A 25,951-nucleotide genomic window follows, 5' to 3' on the forward strand; every position below is an offset into this window, starting at 1 on the left:
CAGAAACAACTTATTCTGCAAGAGCTGGTTAAAAGCTTTGTTAAATATGCATGTCATGTCTTTTACCTTGATACTGTGATACTGTTAAGTGTTACAGGCAACTGTAACCTTCATAAGTCCAGTCTCTGTGAAAAGTGGTATAGCTGTTGCGTCTGATAGGAGTCAGTTGCTTGACCTTCCTAGAGCTCTTTTAGAAACTTACACTTTGTACCTTTTTGAGCTTTAGATGATTTCTGTTAGCTGATTAAACTGACATTCATATGTGTGCTGGCTGATTCAGTAGGGTTTTGGGGTTTTCTTACAGCTAGGCTTTCCTGTGGTATGATGCATGGGAGTTAGAATTGCCTTCTATTCATATACGTTCTATATCATTCTTCTAAGTCTGTAGTGTCAAGATACTGAAAGGCATGTTAACTTGCAGTACTGGTAAAGTTTCTGTTGAAGAAACATAGCGAATCAAGAATTTGCTATTTTTCTTCCCTAAAAACCCCACCTGTATCTGGTCAGTCTTGGGTTCAGCCTCAATGATGTTTCTGTTTCTTCAACTGATAAAAACATTAAGATTTCTGGCCACTGTCCTCAACTATTAAGATATTCCAGGAGCAGTTCTGACTTCCCTGCTTTGGTTTGGGTTTTGCTGGTTGGTTGGTTGGGTTTTTGTTTGTTTGTGGGCTTTGGTTTTTTTGTTTTGGTTTGGTTTTGTGGGTGGTTTTTGTGCTTTTGTTTTTTTGTTGTTGTTATTTATTTTTTTTGTCATTTTTTTGGTTGGTTGGATTGGGTTTTTTGTTTGTTTGTTTGTTTTACTGGCTTTTTTTTGCACTTTATTAAACACAAAACTTGCTGAATTCAAGAATGTGACTATTTGCAGCTTCATCCCGTGGTGTCTTTCATGGTGCAGACAGGTAAGAGAAGGTTGTCTAGAATTAGGCATATTTTCTTTTTCTACTTGTGTGCCTCCATTACCAGTTAATGTGTGTCCCATCTACTTACCTGCTATTTCTTTATGTTAAATTTTCTGTTACAAAGTGTTATATCTATTTCATATTACAGACTCTGTTTATTTCTGATTTTCTGCTATTGCTATTTGGTTTAGTCTTTGGTAAAAATGTTTTAGGAACATTCAATGAAAAGTCTTCTGATCTAAATTCCTTTACTTATTTGAATTAACATTATTCACTGATAAAATTGGAGGGCTTTTTTACTCCGAAACATGTAGAAAATTTTTGGAACATTACATTTTGAAACATGATATACATTTCTGAAGATATTAAATACAGATATGTCAGAATTGTTCTGTAGAATCTGAGGAGTGAATTAAAAATTATTTCTTTATATTTGGTGGCATCAGGAGCAGTAAAGTTTGCACTTGTGAGAAGGGTATTACAGATGCCATCTTTCAAACTGAGTTTTGCAGCAGCCCTCAGCTATCCAATTACAGTGTATTTTACTACACAATCTCTTTTGTCTTGATAGGACTTGTTGCCTCCTTAGCAAAGATTTTGTTCAAACTACCTATGTGCAACTGTGGAGCCCAGACCCAGTGTCCTTTATCCACAGACCTTTAGTCTGATCACTAAGAAGGTAAAAGCAATAGAATATTCTTAATACATGTCACCAATCCCATCCATTGTCACAGGGAATTATTTCCATATCCATAAATAGTTAACAGTTTTCGCTGTTTCTTTACGTACCTTGGCTCTAGCACAATCCTAGGTAGCTATATATAAACTCTGTGTGTATATATATATACATATATATATATACGTACATATATATATATATGTATACAAATGCTTACGTACTCATCGTATGTTATCAGCTGTGACTAGACTAGCAAGACAATGAATTTTATCTTTTTCTCTTTTTTTTTTTTTCTCTTTCCCCTGTTCCTTCTTGGCTTTTCTCTACCTATGTATTCTTAACAGTCTGGCACTGGTTGATCCACTTCTTTTCCTTTGTTGTCCTTCTCTTTGGCAACAAGTAGAGAGCTTTGACCTTCTGTTTCTGATTTCAGAGAAACTATGTATGTTCCAGATCTTCTCTATACAAACATAGTGTTTAGATAGAAAACAATTCTTGAAGAATAATGATTTATGATCGTACTAATATATGGTCATATAATGATTAGGAAATGTAGAAAATAGGGGGTTTGGGTTTGGGGGTTTTTTTTAAAGCTCTTCGTTTTATTCAAGACATCTGGGACTTCGAAGATGCATATATTTTTTTGGTATTCAGATTTTAAATGTACTAAAATTCTTTCCAGATGTTAGTTCTGGGTTTGTGCAGGTGGGTTTTTTGGGTTTAGGGTGGGGTTTTTTGTTGTTTTAGTGGTTTTGTTTTGGTGGTTTTATTTTGGTTTGGTTTGGGGTGGTTTTTTTGGTGGTGGTGGTTGTTTTTTGGTGGGTTTTTTTGTTTTGTTTGGATTGGTTTTGGTTTTGGTTGGGTTTTTTTTGTGAGGTTATAACAATGTTTTTTTAAAAACATTTTGCTTGGTTGTTTGTTGGGCTTTCTTACATCACTTTCTTACTTCTCTTTCAGAGGCAAAAGAATCCTGAAACCAAATGACAAAACCACACTGGAAATATTAACATTCATATATAGGAATATAAATATCAGATATTAATGTTTTCTGATATTTCATGATAGATTCTTTTTCTCCTTTTTGGAAACCCGTACTATTTAAAATGAAACTGTGATATATGATGTCTTGTAAATATTTCATACTGGAAGGCAGTGGTCAAAGAAAAAAATGCCAGCTGCTAATTAAGATACTCTTCAAGATTAAATTATTTTAATGGAATAGTGGAAGTATTGACGTATGCAGTATTGAAGAAGAATTTATCTTTGATTCTTTTTATTGTACATCAGTTATTTCACAGTGAAAGTGGCATAATGCAACAAGAATAATCACAATTTATCTTAAGTTTTTGTTTGACTTTATGTATTGGCACAATGGATTTTACCTTATTGGCATTAACTGTGTGTTAGTATTTCACTGTTCTTAACCAAAGTTATTCAGAAAATCTGAAAGTCTAATTTTATGAGGCCTTTCTTTCTTTGCCATAAGGACTTACGACATAGAATGAACAAGAAAGCTGCCCAGTTTAAGTGTTACTTTCACATACTCTTTCTCCAGATTGCTATATGAAGCTGTACATAATATAAACACATATTCTTGTCTCTAGTTAGTCACATTATAGTTAATGACCATATGGTCATTATGGTATAAGATCTACTGTCTGTTGTATTTATATTCCTCAAGCATATTGTTCCTTCAACTTCACAGTGTGTTAAACTATTTCAAAGGGAAAAAAATCCTTTCCCTCTTGTTTCTGGTTGTCCTATCAAGTGTAACCTTGGACCCTTATAGAGCAATTAGACCAGCCTCTATCCCCTCCTTTGTAATGAGGTTTCTTGCATTTCTGAGTCTATAACCCTTTAGTCTTCCCTAATGGGACATCATTATTCTGAAAGAAACAATGTAAATGTAAATGAATATTCTCATTAACGAGTCACAGAGAAACCTTTAGTGGTAGCGCTGTGGTAATTCTGCTTGTTATTTCTCTGGTATTCCATGCAGATTTTTTTTTTTATAATTCATTATTAGTATTCAAAATTACTTCTTCTTTAATTCTGCATGTCTTTCATAATCCGGTGTTCCAACTAGTTCAACCATGTCCTTGTTTTATTCTCCAGGAACCACCTGTGAAACGTTCAAGGTCTCTGTCCCCAAAGAGCTCTTTTAGAGAGTCAGAGGAGCTAAAGAAGCTTAAAATAGCTGAAAGGAAGATTGAAAACTTAGAGAAGACACTACAGCTAAAGGTGAACATTAAATAAAATAAATAAAGAGCCTGATAGCTAAGCTTACATAGATAAAGATACACCAAAACAGACATTTTAACAATTAAAAATACACGTACTGTTGTGGACTGTGTGTTTGGATCAGAGAGCACTGTCCATTAGTTTTTGCTTTACTGTGTGAATAATCCTGCTGTCCTGTGGAAGCTTAATTGATCTGTCATCAATAACGTATACTTGTTAAATACATTTTCAAAGTTTGTGTTTGAGAATATATATTTTGAGAAATTGATGTGTTCGTATGAAGTAAATCAGAAAGTACAAACACTGAAACTACAAAGAATTTTTTTTCTGTACAGTAGACCCATACTTTAAAATGCTGAAGTCAATTACTTGAAACAGATTGACCCCTGGAAATCATAGAAATTATGGCTCAGTTAGTTGCTGGTCTAATAAATGCTGTTAAAAAAAACCCAGTAAAAATTCTGCTCGCTCCACCCCTTCATAGAAAATCTTAGTTGAGCATGTTTTACAATTTCTCATTTTGTCCCTGTTTCACAGATTTCTGTAGCTGTGTTTTTGTTGGTTTGGTATTTTGCTACATAAATACAGTACCTTTTCAACAAACGATTGGTTTAAAATTGCAACTCTGAATGCAAAACGCAAGCCCTGAGTCGTATCTTTTCAAACATGTAAAATTCATCCTCCCCTCCCTCTCTTCCATCTCCTCCTTCTCTTTTTTTTTTGCTTATCTTTGTTCAGTTATGGAATTTGGAAGATATTTTCAAGTATGTGTAGCCTAAAGGAGAACTGGTTATATTGAACATGCTGTGGTAAATGTTAGGTAAGTGAAAAATCTGGGAGCTCTACCAGCCATAGTGATAAGTCAGTTTTAGAAAAATTGTAAATGGGAATATTTATATATAAAATATATTTTAGCACAAATGCCACAGTTCACCCCTCTGTATACTTGGGGGAGTTTAATGCATCATCTTAACACATGTAGAGTATACGGACAGGAAAGGTTATTTAGACTTCAAATTCAGTCTTCCAGGTTGTCTTGTTCCTGAAGATAGAAAACTAATTTTTTGTGTTTTTTCTCTCTGTTGAGAAATCTAAGGCATGTCCCAGCAGCTAAACCTGGGAACTGGCCTTTGGGAGGCCTCCTGTTCATTACTCTTACTTGCCCTGCCTGACACTGGTGCTACAGATTATTCTGGAACTGTGGGCTGCATCTGTTCTGCCCTCGGAAGCAAAACTCCCATGTCAGTGCATATTGTTGTTGCCCTAAATGATAAAGAGCTCGACATTTCTTCTGGAAAGAGGAGTGAAGGAAAGCAGATGCAGAAGAGAAAGAACTCTCTCTGCATAACCTCACATAATAATTTGTGCCATTCACCATACTGCCTTTACTTATGTTCTATTTAATCTTAAAGTGTAATTTAGAAATCTGAGCAGCTTTATGATGTTTAGAGATGTGGGATCTCTATCACAGACATCCATGATGTCTTTAAGGGCTAAGTCTCACCTCAAAAGTGAACACATGAAATTCTTGCATTTTCTCTTGAAATTTCATCTACTTGGCTTCTTTTGCAGAATGCTTTAATGGGCTGAAAATAAGCTATAGAGACCCAGGTCAACATAATAAGTTGTGGCACTACATTCATATTTCAATGAGGCTACTGCCAGCATGAACTAAGCTGTCATAAAGTTAATGGCAGAATATTTCTATTGCTATGCTGTGATTTCTTAATACTAGCCTTCTCTCAGGCATTGTTTCCAACAAAGAAAAATGGATTTGATCAACATTTTCAAAACTGGTCCTTGCATTATTGCCTCTTCAAACAAAGTGTTGTCTATATGATTATTTGAAATATTCTTGCTCAGAGAAATGGTTGCTCTATCAATACACACACTGATGATGCATGTCTCGAACAGGAAATTGTGACTCCATACATTAGTCCTTTAGAAAAATTGGTAACAATTAAAAAAAAAAAAAAGAACAGCTCTATTTATGCGGTTTTCAGGAACAGAAATGCCCCAGTCAGTATTGCAAAGGAGCAGGAAAGCTCAAGCTCCCATTCAGTTCTCTCAACTGACTCATTTGTGAACAAGAAAAGTTGGCTCTTACTATCTTTGTTGCTAATATAAATGGGGTGATCCTATAAATTCAGAGTTTTTATACAGAATTGGCTTTGTTTCTAGACATACTAAAAAAGTAACAGAGCATGCCTGGTTGCACCCTTGTTTACAGAAGACAACGTCAAAATATATAATATTTTTAGGGTTTTAAATAAATTATCAAGCTGCTACTTAGAATGGTCCAAAGCATAAGTACTTCAATCTACTGTTGATCTTTAAGAAGTGAGTAGGAGTTCGGTTGTTGAGAGGTAGGTATTTGATACAAACTAAGAAAATATATTCATCTTCTCCTGTATTGCTTCTAGAGCTGTGATCGCTGGTGTAGCCTAGAGGAGATAATCCTCCCTTTAACTGGAGAGGTCTCAAAAGCAAGAGGAGCTCTTCCCTTTGAGTTTTATCATCCTTTCTAGGTTCTAAAATTTTTGGAGGTAATTAATACATGTATTGTAGAATATGCACATCAGTCTTTAAGGCCACCTTAATACTTGTGTGAGCAAGACCACACTCACATTTACTTCAGATTTCATCTATAGTCCTGTTCCATGTATAGTGTTCAAATGCTGAAAATAGATGAATATTGCAGCTTATCCATGTAACTGTGGAAGAAACTATTTTTGTAATGATTGGATGCCTCAGTTATTGTAAGCCTAAGAATAGTAGTCAAATAATTGAATGAGTGTAGTTCTTAAAATTTTCTTTTTACTGTAACAGAAGGTCAATTTCAACAAAAATTTGAATTAGTGATTAGAATCTTTTGACTTGTCTGAGCAGCCTTCCAAAAAAAAAGGAAAAAGAAGGCTTTTTTTTCATAGGCAGTTGGGTTTTTTCTCCTGCAGGTTGGACTTTGTGTTACTGTTTTTCATTATTTCATGGGAAGTACTACAGATGACAGTGGACAGCTGGAGAATAATCTGGTGGTCCAGCACTGCTAGAGATGGTTGTTCTGTCCCATTTCTGTAAATATATACAGAACTGTGTATAAGACAGTTTAGTTATTAAATATAACATAATACAGTCAGACAGAGACAGATCTAACAGATTATGGAAATTTCAGTGTATATTTAAAGTCCTGAAGTGCTTAATTTAATGGAGAGAGAGTTATTAGGGCAGTTAATTGTCTAATTTCTATTTCTGCAAGAGCAGGGCAAGTGATAAGGGAAGGCAATAACTGTAACAGAATGGATAATAGAACAGGTAAGCAATAATGAAAAATGTAGATTCATAAATAGGAAAGGCCAAATTCTACAGTTGGTTGCATCTCTGAAAGGGCATTGACACTAATAAGCTTCTGAGGATTTATGTTGAAGACGTTATTTTCCAGTACCCTGCCAGACTTGACCAGTTTTTGCTAGCGATATCAACCATTCTCAGAACAGTTGTTTCATGAACTTCTTTTGAAAACACAACATCTGTAATTGGATTCTTACAAAAATTTTCTCTTGTAAAGCTTGGTAATGGTCTCTATGTTCTTAGTCTAAGATTTATATTGCTATTTATGTGATTGTTTTTAATATCATTGTGGTATATATTATTATATACATGAGTCACTTAAAAACAGTCAAAAGTACTTTTTAAACAATTCAAAATTTATAAATGTATTTGGTTTAGAGGTTGTTTCAAAAAAAACCTTACCACCACTGCTTTGGGAAAGTATTTAATGGTAAGGTCACTTTGGACCTGATTGGGTTCCTAAATCTTCTCTTTGTGTTTCCTGAGTCACTTCCAGAAAACTTCTGGAATTTTGCATATAGTACCATTTCAAACTTTAGCTGGTATCTTTCAGCTTTGTGCATCATGAAAGCTGGACTACATTTGATAAGCCAAGCTTAGTATAGGTACTTAGTAGTTAGCAGTTCTCTAGAAACCCTTGCCATGTTTTTATAGTGGGATTCAATTTTTATTGTTTGCAGCTCTGACTATTGGTCTGTCTAATTTATTGACTAATGCTGAAAAGTTCTCCTTGCATATAAGCAGTAAATACTTGCAAATAAAGTGTTGTGATTTATTTAGTTCTATAATTGCTTTAAAAGCAGAGCTCCCACTGAACTGAGAATGAAGCTCTGATTGCAAATTTTGCTACAGCAGAATTCTTTGCTGGTGAATTCTTTACTAGTGTATACCAGAGTTTGACTTGCTTTATACTGTGAAATGCTTCTTCTTAGTGTTAATTTTTTTTGCAGAGCACTGTATTGTCATTTAGAAAAGTCTGGTTTTAAGCTTACATGATGTTATCCAGTAATATAAATCAAGGTGTATTTCGCTTTTTGTTCTGTACTTTTTTTTTTGGTATGGTTTTCATTACATAAAAGCTATTGTAAAAATTGTTTTTATTTCTTATTTGCTGCTTTACTAGAGGACAAAGTCTGGTTGTTGCAGGTATATATATACTTACATAAACAACTTAATATGTGAAGAAATCCTGAAGCCATTTAAATTTAGATTTTTTTCATGTGGCCAGTATTTCCCTTGAAAACACGTAGATCAGTTTTTCATTGGGAAAAAAAAGAGTAGTTTGAATAAAGAAACAGTGCCAATAATCCTTTTTCAGCCTATGTATTTTTAAATGTATTAGGGCAATGCATTTGCCAGATGAAAGCTGACAGTTTGGTAGTAAATTTTTGAAACTTTCAGCAGCATGAAAATAATATTTAAGTGAATTGCCAAATCAGCAAAATTTTCTGAAGTAGTAATAAAAAAACTTTGACCTCAAGGACTGTGATTCGTGATCTTTCTGCTTAGATTTCTGAGTCTCATGGTAGCTGTTAAAAGAGAACTTTTGTTTCATGTGAGCTGTGTAACAGTCTCTTACATTTTGTCCAACTCTAATTTTGTTTTTCTGGTTTCTTATAGTCTCAAGAATCTTATGAGCTAAGAGCAGCCTATGGAAAACACGAAGAGAGGCTGCAGATGTTACAGACCAACTACAGAGCACTAAAAGAGCAGTTAAAGCAATGGGAAGAGGGCGATAGCAGGTAAGTTACATAGCTCATTAAAAACATTTTCCTTACACAAAAAATCTGAATTAAAGTATTACATAGGTATTCAAAAGAGAATTTGATTTGAAGGAAGAAGCTATGATGTGGTGATCAAGACTATCCTTTGTTAAATGTTAAAGCATGTTAAAGCAGAATGCATGGCTTACCCCTATATGAGAAAAATTATAGTTGAAACCAAGAGGAAATACATTGAGCTGACACTTTGACTTTTTTTGTTTAGTATCTCATTCTGAGACTGAGTACTGGACACAGATCTGCTAGGACTGCTTACTTGTGTTTGTCTAATTCCTCACTCAATTATTTTGTTGACTGTGTATGTTTTTAATTTTCTGTAACATAACAGTTCCTCATTATGTTTCAAATAGTTTTCAAAAATAGTTTTATTCATTAAAATATAGAAATATAGAAATATCTCTAACATTTAGTGATTCAAATATTAACTGAAGCTAAAATCTCCTTCCTTATAGGGGAAAAATAATACGTGCATGATAGCAGGGTGTTTTCATCTGTTAAAGTGTTCAAAAATAAATTATTTTCGATAATTTTACAAAAAAATGGAGTAATATATCTTTACTAATGGAAAGAGGAAAGCCTTTCCCACATAAAATTTGCATAATGAACATTCTGTATATCATTCTCCCTTAGGTTCTATACAGAAGAGTGAAAATTTTATGCAGATATTCTTCTTGTTTTTTAAGTCCTTAGCAGACAGAATTTTTGGTAAACAGATGCAGTTGGAGGTATGAAAACATTTCTCATCAGTTCAGTTATCAAACACTGCTGTTTTTCAGGACCAGTTTCAAGAAAGTAATTTCCTTGTGGCTTTAGCAGGGCTTTAGCATGCACCTACAGCTCAGTAAACACGTGTTTTACTAAAAATAATTATTTGTGCAGTTAGAGCAATACTCACTAATCTTGACACTAACTTTATAACTCTCTCTGAACAAGAAGAGAGTCACAGAAAATGCTGCAAAACTGGTAGCTGTTCAGAGTCCAGGGTGACATAAAGCATCCTACTGTGAATGATAAACTGTTCCTCATATATAAGTAATGCTATGGCCTATCTTAGTAGATTTGCATTGCTTTGAAGTACTAGCATTTACTTAGGAGTGGTTTGTCTTTAAAAAAGGGGGGAAAAAAGTGTGGATGAAAACAATAGCAAAGTACAAAATTGCTACATGCATTGATGGTAGCAGAGGAGCATTTTTTGAAATACCCAAGCATAAAGACAAATAGAGTCGTTTAAATTACAATGAAAAGGTTTTGTTTATTTAGGAAAAATACGGATTTTTTTTTTTCTAGCTCACTGTTTTAAATTTAGTGCAATCTTGAAGTGACTAAGGGATGATAATTACTATATTCAATGAAATTATTTAATTCTAGATCTGTACCTAAACAGGCATTCATATCCACTGAGAGGCCAAGAGTAAAAAGATTAAAAATTGAGCTAGATAAAGACAGTAAAATCTTAAACTTGATATGTAGTGAAGCACTGGGTGTTCTGGTTCTGATAGTTATATTGGGGAAAATGTAATGCTCAGTCTTCAGTTAGTCATTTGATTTTTTCATCACTATTTAAGATGAGCTGAAAATAACAGGGTTTCAATAATTTTTGTCATCAGAATAGAATTGTATGAAACCACACTAGAGGAGGTTTGGTTTTTTTTTTATTGTGCTTAAACAAAGGAGTGTAGACAAGACACAAATAAAAGCAGTCTGTAACAATAAGACTCTGTTATTCTGGTATCTCAGCTGTATAGTGCTGCTGTAATGTAAATCATGCATTAAGAACTCAGTGTCAGGTGCTTATGTGGCATTTCTGATCCTCTGTAAGGGATGGAGGACCCCATTCTCCTTATTCTTCATAGATTAGTATCTGTTATTGAGATGGCAGCTGATGGGACCTAATCCACCTGTCAGTGTACATACAACTTCCACTGATGTACGTGACTGCAAAGATGATGGGGGCCTTAGGAGGTTACCACATTGTCTAACAGTTTATTTCTATGCCCAGTAGGAATTTAGATTGCAGAGTTTTAAATTAATTTCATAAAGGATTTTTTAATACAATTTTTATATTTGGCATTATTAAAATACCTAAAAATATTTTAATGACAGATAAACTGTTAAATATTTTAATTTTATTTTTCTGTGCTTCTAAAGTCAGTATGCTTTTTCTTAATACATCATCTTGTGTGTAGATAGTTAATTCTTTTATTAAACTGTAGAACAGTTTGATTTAGAGTGGGCATTAGTTACAACTTCCAGATTGGCTTGCTGAGGCTTTAGGGGAGCTGATGGCTCTCCCTTATATTTCAAGAGATTATGTGATGATTTTAACAACTTCTTTCTCATACCAGTATTTGAAGTAATGTCATCAGAATGTGAGTGACACTATTCTGCCTCATGTCACCTGGGAGGCATGGTGTCATACTAGCACAATATATGTCTGAAACTATGTAATTGAACTTCTCTTCATTGCCACAGTTAAGGTTTCATGCCTCAGAACATATACTTCATACAAAATTTAGATTCACTGGATGCTGTACTTGAAAATTTGTATTTCCTGAAAGCAAGGGTGCTTTCATTCTGGTTCTCCTAAAATATTTAGATATTTGAAAATGAACAACCTAGTTTTACTCATAAACAGACTTGAAAATAGTAAAAGCAGATACCAGTATACAGGCTTCTGTCAGCTTTGTCAAGAGGATCCTGGTGTAGTGTGGAATGAACTGGCTTTTTTCAAAAGTGAGCACAAAAAACTGTAGATTGAGAAGTGAGTTTGTTTCTTAAATGGTGTTTAAATAAAGAAACATACTGGGCTTTTTCTGAAGTGCTTTACAGGCCATACAAGACAAATTCCTTGCAAAATTCTGTTATAAAAACATCTACCAAAAGCAGAAAAGGAAAACATCAGCTCTTTTTTTTTTTCCTTCCTTCTCTCTCCCCCTTAAATCAGTGACAAGTTACAAGTTTGCTAGCACTAACAGAAACTGTATTCCATGATCTAGGGATTGTGTTAATTAATGTGGCTCTCATCTGTTGGAGGTGTCGCTCTTCATTAGCCTGTATTTTACACACTGCCGTGCTTCATTTTTGGAATGAGGTGGTGAGGGGATAACCTAGCCAGCCATCCTTGTTTGATCTCTGTGATACATACGCAATGCAGAATGCCTCAGCTCTCTTGGTTCCCTGCCCTGTCCTGCTAATCCCAGCTGAGCTCATTATGGTGTAGCCTTGCTGCTACTCCTGGAGCCAGAGCTGTCCAAGCTAATTACTGGTAGCAGCAGAGCTGCCTGTTAAGGGTCTGGTGTGGATCTGCTAACATGGTCCTTGGTAGTGACCTGCAAAAAGCACGAGGGAGTTGCTCTCTTTCTTGCTGTGCACAGCCTGTCCTTTGGGTTTAGTGCTGATCCCTTCACACAGCTCTTTCAGCTGTAGTAAGTGTAAAACTTGGTGAAGGAAACTCTTACTTTAGAAAACATACAGTTTGCTGCTTTGATCTCATAATTCATAGGCTATTACACTCAGCCAGGCAAAGTAAAAAAATGTCCTTTTATACTAGACAAAAGGAAGTTAGTATGGTATAATTAGCCCTTTGCTGTGATTTAACACTTTCTGTAAGTCACGATGATTTTTTTGTTTTAATTTAAGAACCAAGACATCATAGAAAGTTTTATTCAGACTTTGTTTTTGTCAGCATTGAAGAAAATATGTTTTCCCAATGGGTCATGTTATAAACCCATTTTGTGGCGATACCATGAAGGCTGCTATTTCAGAATTTCAACGGTAGCAAATTGTTTTGTTCTATGTAAGTCCTTGTGTTAACCATAAGCTCCCTTGGTGTATTATAGGCAATATTGCCAGTAGCTGTGTTACATGGGGTATTCTTATATTTGCCAGTTAAAATTGCGTGTCTGTTCTTGTCACTTGGTTATCATATCTTTGTTTGCTGTTATGAAGCTATAACAACAAATTATCACATGCAATTAATTTTTGGGTTTTCATTTTTTGTTTTTATGTAGGAAAGAACACTTTCTTGCCATATATGTAATTTCATATATGTAATTCTCCCTCCATCACTAATGAACACATTCACCACAGGCAGTGGTAACTCAAGAGCAATAATGTAAGCCACTTTTTTCACACAAAGCCATGCAAGAGAGATTGCTTATGTATTTTGCACACCCTGAAGGTTTGTACAGTTGGACTGCTTTTCCAGAGTTCCTGTGCAGTCACATTTATGGGAACACCCTTATGTCTTGTAAGTTGCAGATCACTGACCTTGACTAGACTGTGGTGAGGTGGCATGAGCAAACAGTTGAGCTCTTCGAAATACAGAATTTATAATACAAAATGGGTTCATAAAATTCCGTGTGGTAAGTACTTAGTAAGAAGCCAGTGCAGCATTGTGTTCATTAAGGTGAACTCCTTGTGTGGGTTTAGGTACTGTTTGGCTCCTTATGGGCAATGTCACTTTATGTTAGTTGAAGTAAGGAAGAAATGGATGCATAACTGTGGGGTTTATATCTGTCTTTCTCTAATAGTGACAGTCTTTAATTTGTTGAAGGAAGTCACTATTTCAGGATTTCAGCTCATTTTCTTAAGAAATTCAATACTAAATTTATTGTACTTTTTAGATCTGTGGATAGAGCTTCTTTATATTGCATATATTGTTATTTAAATTCTGTGGATAAAGGATATGATCTGTGGAGTTGGACCAGTTGCTTATATGTGTAATTTACAAGCAGTCTAAGTAAATCAGGTTAGCCCAAAGTTTTTGTGAATGCACTTAATTTAATAGACCCTAGTGGTTGTTGTCTTAAGTTGACATAGAACATACATAAACCAAAACCAATGCACTATTGCTTAAAGAACAGTGCCTGTGTAGGGATTTTATTTTGGTTTAAGTAGTTTTAACTTTAATATGTTCAATTTCTCTCTCTGACTAGGCCAAAGAGTGAGTGTTACAAAGATAAAATTATTTTTTATTGCTTGTTTATGTATTCAATCTGTAAGAAAGATTTTCTCTCCCATCTTCTGAGGGGAGAGCAATAATGTAAAATGTCTTTAATATGCACATACACTAATCATGTTTTTAGCCCTCCACTGGACCCACTCCAGGGGCTCCATGTCTCTCTGGTACTGAGGAGCCCAGAACTGGAAACAGCCTCACCAGGACTGAGCAGAGAGGCAGGATCATCTCCCTCAACCTGCTGGCCGTGTTATTCCTAGTGCACCACCAGGACACACTGCTGGCTCATGGATATCTTGTTGACCAGAAGGACCCCCCAGGTCCCACTCCATAGAACTGCTTTGCCACACATCCAATTGTTCTGCTACTTAATTGCAGGCTGGCTAATTTAAACTATTTCGGTATTTCCATATCAAAAGCTAGTTAGTTGGAGCATAGGGATATCCTGTCCCTTTGGCCTTTATGTACAGACTTTGGAAACGTATAGATGACTGTATATAAACTATTGTGGAATCTTTAAAATTTTACATCTTTCATTCTGGACTATTTGTAAGCGACCTTGTAATAGATACCAGCAACACTCAATTATTTGACATAGAACATTCTTCAGCATTAGACATGATGACATAAGTCATCATTTTCACAGCTAGCCGGAAATTTGTTGTCCGTATGAGTGCTGTGTAGTTGTGCATGTCATCCATTATAGGAAGTGTGCTCTGCGTCTTTAAATCATATGGAATCACTACAAGCTCAGTGGTATCTTTCCTCTTCTATAGCAGCTATTTAATAAATGTTTCTGATAAGCTTTCCTTTTTTAGGAAAACAAGACCTCATGGTTTCTGCTTTCCTTGTTCCTGTAGAGTCAAAGCAACTGCTGTATACCTGGTGTAGTGATATGCGACCAACTAGTTGATAGGAGCCTATCTTAGTACCAGCAAAACCATGTGATGCCTCTTGCCTTTTCTAGCTATCAGAATCGGTATGGTGGAGGAAAGCTAAATTAAGTGCGCTGGAATGCTAGCAACAAGAAAAACAAATGTAGCCTTTATTGGTTCCTCTGCTTGTTGAATGTATCATCCCCCCTACATTTTTTAACTAGAGAACTTCCTGAAAAATGCAGTTTTGATAATCTTGACAGTCTCAGGCAATAGGAAATACCTGATCATCAAAGACTTTTATTTTTAAACCTCTATGGTTTTGTGCAACATCCAAATACCGCAGTAATTTTTTTTTTTGTTTAACTCAATGGGTACATCATGTACCAGATTAATTTGGAGCAAAGTGTATGCATGCTGCGTCAGTGTTAAAAAGTGTCATCTACAGCATATAGCTCTTCTGATTTATGTGTTTTCTCTGTAAAGTAATCTTTCTGGTTCTCAGTATTAGGAATGCTGGGACATAGCAGACATCTTACTGTAAATTACTCAAATCTAATAGGTCAGGGCTTTTGTTTACTTTTTTCTGCAGTTAGTAGTTCTGTAGTTAAAATGATTATGTGTATGGGTTTGTTTAGGTTTTGGATAAAAAAAAAAATCTGAAATACCACCTTTCATTCTACTGAAAGCAATTCAGCCTAAGTTCTGCAGCTGGTGTTGTGACTCTTCTGAGGGTTTTGACAAAGTGCATTCTTACTGACCTAACTGAACATTGCTCAGTGAAAATGACAGTCAGGCTCAAGTGTGAGAACAAGAAATAGTGCACTAAAAGTAAATTAAAATGTAAGAAATCAGCAGCATTTGTTGTACTGCAGAGTATAGTTTCTAAAAGATGTTTCTAAAGGACCAAAGTCAGAAATGTAAATGCCACATGCACTCATGTAGGGGCTTTTACATAATGAACAAAATGGCCCTTTTTGTCAAGAGAATTAGTTCTTTTTTTCTAGCAAGCTTCCAGGTTTATTTTCACAAGGCACTGTGTCAACCAACTATTTTTCAGTGAGAGGGTTCTGTCAGGGATTATGAGATTAATGCTTTTTAATTGTTAACCTTGTCTCTAGAACATTTCTTACCTACATCCACTAGATCTTGTAATTTCCTGCATCGTAGCTAACAGACAAATTTGAGGACTTAGTGTGGTTTTTTATATCAGATGTGTTTGTGTTTTTCCTTTGTGCTTTCGTGTTTAATTAGACTCTGCTTGTCTGCAGAGATTTGTATGTGCCTTCTCATGTATGATGGAACTTTGTCATATTGAAAACATGAGTCATGCTGCTTAACATTTTTTTTTCATGATACAGAAGCAGGGAAAGGCAAAATTAAAGTTGCATTAATCGTAAAATTTGAGCATTTTCAGGGACAAAAATAGCAGAGAGATGGTGAAGAAAGGTAAGGACTCTCTGTTAGCTCCCCTTTGTATTGCTTGCACGGTACTATTCCTTGCCTTGCTGTTGGATCAGAGTGATTTCTGTAGATTATTTGGTTTAGAAGTAAGTTGTTGTACTGTTGATAAGCACACTGCCTGCAAAAGAACTGTCTTTTTCTTATCTCCCTCTCTGGCCTAGACAAAAGGTTTTCAGCATTCAGATGGAAATGTCTGAATTATTAGCCTACATATACATATATATGCATGTATAAAAACAAGTACTAAATGTGTCATGTTAAATTTGGCCGAATGTTCATAGAAGAAGCCTAGGAACCTACAATCTTTAACTCCAAAGCACACTAACTGCTAGTAACATGTCAAACTGATATATTAAGAGAATAAGGAGTGAGTAATGAAAATAAGTTTCTCTACAGTACCTTCTGTGAAGTTCTGGGAATTCCGGTAAAGGTAGCAGTGCTTGGTATATTTTGGCACGATGAATTTAACATACAGTGCTAATTTTCTACTTTCCTTTACATAGTACTGATTTTGGAAGGGAAATCACAAATTTTCCAGGTTCCATGTATCTCAGCTTTGATAATACAATATGGAACTTCAACAACTGAATTTTGCAAAATTATAGAGACATTTATTTCAGAGAGTGCAAATAGTATTTTACAATGAAAGTTATTAAACATTGTTTATGTACTCTTGCTTTATCTCTTGAACTCTTTCCTAAAGTGTACTATTTTGTAATTTTAGAAAGTCAGATGTGGTGCTAAGTGGACCTATATTGTGGCCCATCGTGATCTTTGTGATAAAATACTTAGCTGTCTTTTGTTGCATGAGGCAGAATATGCAGATACATGCAAAAGTTTAACCTATTTTAATGCTTTTGGATCTTTTTCTAATTTATAAGGAATTCAGAATGCATTTTCTAAGAATTATTTTTGTATTTGCTTTTTTCAAACACAATCACGTGAGAATAAACATAGAATCTTCAAAATTTTCCTAAAACTCAAATACTTCAGTGGAAGAAATAAATTAAGAAATTAATTTTTATCCTTATTTTGCATTGTTGAAAACCAGCTCAATACTAACAGCAGGCTGTAGGCAAGAGACTTTAGTGTGTTGTCATCTTAGGTTTATAAAGGTTAGAAGGACTGATAGAACAACAAAATTCTCTTGATATTCATATGATGGAAGATGTACCCTTGTGCCATGAGCTTCTCTGAGTTACGCTGATGGCAGTGGTACCCCAGTCTTGGCCCTTGAGGTTGAATCTGTTGTGAACCAACTACAGGTAAAAACACTGTTTATGAGGCTGTTCTGATGGTCTTATTTTAAAGGAATGAAAAACTGCAAATTAGAATAATAAACATAATTCACACAATGTAACATTTATATTGTCATTAAACACTTCTTGATAAATAAGCTGTATTCTGTGCTACAGTGAAACAAATAAAAGATTACTAAATGGTAGATAAAATGTTAGGCATGGGCTTCTACCATCCTTTTGCAAACTAAAGGTTATGCTGTATGTTGAAACTATCTTAGTCACTAGTGCTTCTTTAGCTTTGGAGTGACTGTTAATTTGAAATATATCTCAAAAGTCACTCTTGACAACTATGACACTATTGACTTTTTTGCTGTGTGAACAGACATTGGACTGTTGAAGAGGGAGTTGCTTTTATCCTTTTTTTGCTCCTGAATGTGAGTTGTAAATCAGAGAGACTTTACTTAGCACCAACAGATACCTCTTTCTGCAATTTTCATCCATCCTACAAGTGACTGAATTGGGAAACAAAAATGATAAAGACATATTTCTGGGAAGTGAATGCACAAGTAAGATGGATAGCTCAAAGACTCTATGTAGTCAAATGCTTCATTTCTTTGGTTAATTAAGACTATACATTTCTTATTGTAAACTATAAGTTTACAATTTTTTAGTGTAAGGGAATTCCAATAAATCATTCTGGATAGTGTGAATGATCACAAAATGGGAGTAATGCTAGTACTTTTTGATTTACTCTTACCTTGGCAGTGTTATCCCCAGACATATGTAATGCTTTTTGCTCTCTCGCACAGTCTATATCAAACACTCACTCCCAGATTTGCTCTGAGTTCCCAAGGCTGTCTGTTGACACATGAATATACAGACCTATAAAAAGAGCATATTTTGCTCTTACTGCAGGCAAATGTACTTGAATCATAATGCTGTAGGAGCAAAGTGACATATTTCTGTCAGAGTAGTATTTCACCTGTAAAAGTTGGATAAAGTTTCTGTCCGGCTTGGTTTTCCTGACTCGAAATAATTTTGAAGTAGCAGAAAATTAAAATTAATGTTAACATTATGACATATGAGACCATTTACAACAGCCTCTTTGTATATTTTCTGTATGGGCTTTTTACAGAAGTATGTGTAATGCGCATGTGCATTCTCCTCTGGTTTTACAGAGCAGAAATTTTACCCTTTTGAAGTCTAAAGAACAGAAAGTGCAATTCACCTTTGCTTACCTAGATGTTTCTATGTTGATGTGCTGTTTTTCTTCTCAAGCACCTTTCTTTTCTGAGGGGAAGAAAACAGAGCTGCTTCTGCTGTCCTTTTTCTATTTTCCTTGCAAGGATCATTAGGCTATTCAGCTTAAGCTTTGGATAAGAAAAAAATTCTGTCTCACTATGTTGACCTGGTGTCTTTAAAACTTACTTTTTTTGGTACTGTAATAAGCAATGCTGCTGTCCCTTTTTAAGGACTGTGATAAAGAGCATGTGAAGCTTGCTTAGCAGTCTTTTTCTGTCTGATTTTCTTCTTAATTTGGCTTTCCTGTCTTTAACAGTCTTCCATGACTCTGGAGGAAAACATTTGAAAAGGCAATAGTTAACCTCATGGACTCAGAGGAAGGCTTCCCTGACTGCTGCAGCTCCTGGACTAGCCCCCTAATATCTGTCCATACCAGCAACAATATGCATTAGGAGATTGTGGTTGGTTGTGCTTATTTCTCCAAAGAGTCATCCTGCTGCGGTCTTTACAACTTGTAATCCTTGGGAAGGAGTCGGTTTCCTCTGTGGGTTTTTCCATCTTATGTATTCAGCTCTATTAGAAATTAGATTCTCTGCATGGTTTTATTTTCCAGATAAAATTCCCTGGGACAAATGGGAAAAATGTCTTATTGTTTGTTTGGATGTTTATTTTAGACTGCCATGAGCCTGCTCTCCTAATTCCTTTTATCTGTATGCAGGGGAGTGTAGAAGTCTCCTGCTTGTCTTACCTGTGAATGCTGAAAGCTGCTGATGAGAAATGGCTGACTTACGGGATGTGCATTACTCAGGAGGCAGTTGTTTGCTAGAGGACTAACTAGAGTCTTCTGGCAATGGGTTAACCCAGGGTCAGCAACTCTGGAGGGAAGGAACCCTTTAAACTCATAAATGCAGAGAGAAAGTTTATGCTATAGTTCAGGCTGTCTTTCAAAATTACCTTTTCTTTAATGCATTGGGACCTAAGTGTGCAGGTATATATGTACCTTAGCTTTGGAGCTGTGTGAGGGCTCCTGATGGTATCTTTAGAACTGCTGACAGTTAAAAATGATGAGTACTAGGATATTTTGTTCCAGCATGAAGGTATATTTTGCAGAAGCCCAGCTTATATGCAGATGGTGGGAGCATTTCTCCTATTCTAGTAACTTGATAAGTAAGCAAGTGTTACAAAGAATTTCTTGCTGATGCCTAGCTATAATCTAAAAGAAATGGGAGGTAGTTTTTTTAGTATAACTGATTCCATAGCACAGTTTTTAATATGCTACCTCTTCCTGTATTCCAAATTGGTGAGTATTAAAAAATAACTTAAAAATGGAGGAGTATTATATAATCAATAGTATTATAATGCAGAAAATAGAGTCCAGAATATTGTAGGTTACTGAAAACAGTAGATTGTGTAATTGTGGGTAAAGATCAGTACCTTGAAAAATAAATGCAATACCACCATAAGCTATTTCATATAGATTTGATCTCTCTTGATTTCTGAATATCCTTGTTTTCATACTGCCAAGTGAGACTGTGGCAATCATAGTTGGAGGATAGAAATGAAGCATTTCTACGTAAAACAGAATGCTGCACACTTATTGCTCTTGATGGTGCATTTTCTGTATGTGTTACAAGTAAGAAGAATGACTTTTTTCATGAAGTTATTTGTAGCAAATCAAAGGCTTTGAGGTTATTCTCAGAATGTAAAAACACATTATTAGAATTCTGACCAGCCGTATTAGAAGATCCTGGTAGTCTTCTAGGAAATGCCAATGGATTCCTGCTAATTTAGGGTGCTGAATCCTCTTAAATCAAGGACTTAATGTCTCTTCCTTGGATTTGGAAGTTCTTCTCTGACAACCTAGTCTAGAGCATCTACGACTGCTGCTGCCCTGTTTCTTGTCAACAAAATCTTTAAAAATACTTTCAAGTAGATTACATCGTCAGAAGGTCAGCTTGTTTTGGAAGCAGATAAGAAAATGCTTATTGTTGACAAAGATTTACTGAAGGAATAGAATAAAATCTACCAGATATACTTACAAGCAGCATAACCTCTTTTTGCAGAAGGCTCAAGGCCATTAAGCAGTTTAAGGTGTGCATAACGCTGAAAAGCAGTGCACTAGTTTCTAGGCTTTGTATGGCTTTAAGTCACTTTTTTCCCATCTGATGGGCTATCATTTAAACTTGGCAACGCTGCTAGAAAGTACAACATGTGAGTATAAATAAGAGCAAGACATTTTTTTCTGGAAGAAGTCGTAAATTCTGGACTTTTTTCAGTCTGCTAGTTTTTATTACTCTTTCAACTACACTGCAAAACCGGCCTTTTTTCTTTTTTCTTTTCCTGTCTTTTCAAAAGCTGAAAAGACTGTGTGGGAGCTGAATAGTTATTTCAAAGACCATTTTCAGTTCATCTGGTAGACAGACATAAGATTAGTGTAGTCCTAAAATTAAAAATAGCAGTCATGTGTGTCACTCATAGTTACGTAACCTTCATTATTGGCAAGTTTGGTATGTTGTTACTGTAAATTTTCAGGATACATTTTCCAGTTATACAGTCTTCTTTAGCACTTTCTAAACCTTGAATGTAAACGAATCAGGACTGTAAAGACTCCTACAGTGCAATCAGAAAATATTTGACACATTTGACATGATTTGAAAATGTTTTGTATCTTTTCAGTTTAAAGAAACCAATCCATTGTGATTAAAGTAAACCTATGAAAAAAGTGCATCTAGATAAAGGCCAAGTGATAATTGAAATTTCAACATTGCAGGTTTTTAGAAGTGGCTCACTGTGTTAGCATTACCATTGCAGATTTGAGTTTAGACTTAAAGAAACATTATTAAAGTTTAACTCAGTGGTTACTTATTTTCTTTTGTTCTGGATTGCTGATATGTATTCCTAGTAATGAATCTTCTTTGCCTGACATTATTTATGTATGTGTTATTTGTGTAAATTTACAGAGACAATTCTGAACAGTTTTTGTATTACTTTGAAAACCCATTCAAATTTAGTTAGGTTTTATTTCTATTTTTTCCATAAATTTATTAATGGATAAGAGCTTATTTGCAGAATTTTGGCTTTTCAACATCCTGCAAGGTGTTGAAAAACCTACTCCCCATGTCAATAAAAAATAGTGTGTAAGTTGTCAAAATAGCTCACAGTATTTGATAAACACTTGTGCAAAGTTTGTATCTGGTATCTCTCTATTATTTTAAATTATATCCCAGGAACTTCCATTTTTTTAAAGTTGAATTAAGTAATAGAATGAATACACAACAGAAATGTGAGAGAGACAGTAAAATGCAGTAGTCATCTTTGTCTCTGTGAAGAGATAAAGTGTGAAGCTACGAATTTTTGAGCTGGACGTGACCAATTAATACTCACACTTAGATTGCTTTGTCTTTTCTTGTGACCTGTGTGTTTTCATTGTATTCAAATCTCATCATTCATTCTTGAATTATAGTTCAGAGGTTTATCTTCTCTGAGTCTATAGAACAAACTTCTTTCCATAGAAAAGTTTTTGTTTTTCTACTGTCATAACCATACTTTGTTTTGAGTTCTACATTGCTGTATGTATTTCAATTTAGAACTTGACTGTGTTTGTGATGTTGTGTATGGTTTGCTTATCAGCACTTAGGTACCCACAGGTAGCATATTCTTCCTTTTGTACAGGGATTTCATCTTTAAATAAACTTCAGTTTCTAGTTCTTCCTCATTTCTTGCAAAATGCTTAGAAGTTTGAGGGGTTCTAATACTGTTTGGTAGACATAATTTTGAGATTGTCTTTATGAGATGCTGACAGAAATAACACAAATACAACCATGAGCAAGGAAATAAATGCAGCGTATGAGATTTATAAATCGGCATTTTTTGAGGAAAAAAAAGTTCTTTTTAAAACTGAAATTTTAAAATCTATGGTTACATGGTTGTGTTTGTGTTATTTCTGTCAAGTCAAGTTCTAAATTGAAATACATACAGCAATGTAGAACTCAAAACAAAGTCTATGGTTACCACAGTAGAAAAACATAGTAAGAAGAAGAGAACTATAAAGTACTCTGCTTCTCAACTGATAAATTGTCATTAGGAGACTTGTGAAAGGTAAACTGAAAGCAACCACCTTGTTTGATGTTACTGCTTGCCAAAGCAGACAGTTAAAGCAGACTGTTTCCAAATTTTTGTAGGTTTGTGCTTCTCCTACAGTTCCTTTATATACTCATTGTTGAATTTCCCTCCTGAGAAAGAAAGTTGTGCTCAAGTACGTGTGCCACTTAATATTATAATAGGAAGTAGGAAGGTATTTAACCTCATCTGCAATATAAACTTGTAATTTATTTCACTTCATTTAGTAACTACTGGATTTATTAGAAGAAAAAAATATTTGATATCTTGTACAAAAAGTTTAAAGTATACTTTTTTTTTTTTCTTTTTTAAATCAAGCTTGTAGTAATTGTAAAATATGAAATCCATGGAAAGTCCTAAAAGAAAAAAAACTGTATAAACACAGTTAAATGGATGTTAACATAAGCCATTTCTTGCCTAGTCTTGAAACATCATCAGCTCTCAGTGTTTCTACTGTCAAAAGATGGAGAAAACAAGTACTCATATTCACAGGTTTCATTTCAATTTCCATGCCTGAAGTCTGCAATCACCTTAGGAACAATTTAGACAGAAACTAATTTCTCACTGTTGAAATATCTTAAAAGATTCTGTCTCTCAGCCTCAGTTTGTGTGTTGGATGGTTTCAGATGAAATAAATATGGTGCCCTTTGCTCAGCACTTGCTAAATCAAAGACAAGTTTTTCAATGTTCAGAGAAATCCCCTTTTCAGTTAGGACCAAAACCTGACACATTCCTTCTTTCCATTTTTTGATGTGTTAATTGAAAGTGAACGATGCAAAAACTAATGCAGTAAATCCAGTGAGCATATGCTTAAGATAATTACAGCCAATATTAGCTTAATCTGGTAAAATAGTGTTGGAAGCTCTTGTTCACAATATCTGAAATTTGACACTGCTGTTCTGACTATAGTTCCAGTAGGTTAGTATTCTTCATTACCACATGCACAACTTTTGCTCCTTTGAGCTGCAGGACTGGAGAGGCAATTCTTCCATCAGTAAATGAGGGAGGCATCTCATGTCACTAGAATCTGTGCAGCTGGATCTCAGGTCTCTTCCTAATCTGCTTTGTGAAAGAGTTGTATGTGAATCATTTAAAAGTCTGGTGGGGCAGACATAGTTTGTCGAAGGCAATCCCACTTTTGGGTGAAAAACCGAGACATTTATCTTCAGACTTATTTTTAATTGGAGAGGGAGGGAAAATTTCAGAAAAATAAATCAGTTCTTACCTATTAAGTTGGCATATCTGTTTGAGACACTGAGAAAGATAATGCTGTAAATGAAAGACTGGAAAGCAAGTATTTCCCCCCACCTCTGCTTTTTGCCATTGTGTTCTTTCAGGATGAGTAATTTCAGTGTTGAATTATACTTCAGCAGTCTTCAGTTACCTTGAATTGCTTGGAGTCCCTTCTTTCTTTGCAAGTTCTTACTTGAACCTTCTGTGATGCTTCTTCCAAGTGATCCGGTTCACTTGTTCTTGAGGAATGTGGCAATTATAGAGCCTTTTCAAAGAGCTGTTCTCTTCAAGAAGACCACTCTTGTAATGAAAACTGCAGTGTGCTTTTGTGGTTAATTTTAGAGAGCTGAAATAAATGTGTATTTCTTATTATAATGCTTATACAGGTGCTTTTTTTTCTTCTTACAAGTTCTAGCTAGAGTAGTTTAAAGGTTTTGTTTTATTATGTTATTCTTCAGATAAAAAAAGCGTGAGCAGAAATCAGTATAGTATCTGTTTTCAAATCAGTTAAACACTTAGAAATTTGCTCAGTGCAAACATATTGGTCTTGAGCAGCCTAATATTTGCATTCAAAACTTCAAAAGTTAGTGAACAGAAGATTAGCAGGCTTCAGCTGTTAGAAATAATAAGAAACCAACAAACTAATTAGCATAGGGCGTGATAGGATAGGATGACAGTAATTGGTTCAGAAAAGGGGGCTATATCTATGTTAGCTTCCCAAGATCAAGAAAATTAAACTCAGGATGCAGATAGCAGTCCCCCCAGTGGTATGCGTCTTACCCAGTTTGGTGTAGTGTGACATGTACGATTTTCTACATATAAGAAGACATAACCACAAAGAGCATAACCCTTGAGAAAGAAGAGCTCACCAGGAGGAACTGAGTCCCTTAAATGAGACCATGGATGAAATATGAGACCTGCTTTCTAGCTGATGTAATAATGTCCTCTTGCACCAAGAATGGTCCTGCAATAAAGGAATTTTTTTAAAGATAGAAAGAAGCAGGTGTTGGTAGTGGGAAGTTTTATTTCACCCTGTCAGCATAAAATATATGCCTAACCTCTGGCAATTTTGGTACCCCTTTGCTAGGCTTAATCTATTTGGGTCAGTGTCTTTCTTGGAGGAGCCTAAAACAAGACACAACCACACATGCTGTCTCAGAAGCACGGATTAGAATCAGTTCTGTAAATTGACTGACTTGCTTATACAGCTAGCATGTTGTTAGGCTTCACCACAAAGGCATGTCACTGCTAATCTTGGTCATATTGGTTCAAAGGACATAATTTTTTTCTGCAAAGCTGCTCTAGAGCCAATTGGTCTTCCAGGATGTCCTCTTTCGAGTAATTTTTCTAACTGGGCTTTGCCTTAAGTGTGCTTCATGAAGTTCCCATCAGCCATTTTTTTCTTCCTATGAAGTGTCTGTGAACAGTGGTCCAGCCCTCCACTGAGCCCTCAGTTGCTTCCCTCAGTTTTACATCATTTGTGAACTTGCTGTGAGGCGCTCTAGCACATCTTTGAGGTTGTTAATAAAGACAGTAAACAGTACTGGCTCTATAATGCATCCCTGAGGAATGCTTATAATTGCTAGCTGCCAGTTGTAGTCCATATGACAGATAATCACCCCTCCAACCTAACAGTCCAGCCAATTTTGCAGACACTTTATTTAATTTTCAATTCAGATCTCAAATCTTTGGCAATAAGGAGATGAGAGGCCATCAAGGCAGTGCCTTACTAAATTCAAGCTATACACGCTTGCCCACTTCCCCTTTATTCTTACAGCCAGTCATCTCTTACAGGTGTCGTGAGATTGGTAAAGCAAAATTTTTCCTTGGTGAGTGTATGCTAGTTGTTTTCAATCATGTTGTTTC

At 35.2% G+C, this 25,951-nt stretch overlaps 1 protein-coding gene across 1 annotated transcript in view; it reads left to right on the forward strand.

Moving 5' to 3' along the window:
* Positions 1–25,951, forward strand: part of CNTLN (centlein) — a gene marked incomplete at its 5' end in the record, with an annotated part of 154,931 nt that overhangs the window by 50,407 nt on the left and 78,573 nt on the right. The window contains 2 exon segments of the mRNA XM_017730583.1: positions 3,697–3,757; positions 8,789–8,912. Of these exon segments, the coding sequence (XP_017586072.1) occupies positions 3,697–3,757; positions 8,789–8,912 (185 nt within the window).

This window comes from Corvus brachyrhynchos, unplaced genomic scaffold, assembly GCF_000691975.1.
Source record: "Corvus brachyrhynchos isolate BGI_N302 unplaced genomic scaffold, ASM69197v1 scaffold93, whole genome shotgun sequence".
In the NCBI taxonomy this organism is placed as follows: Eukaryota; Metazoa; Chordata; class Aves; order Passeriformes; family Corvidae; genus Corvus; species Corvus brachyrhynchos.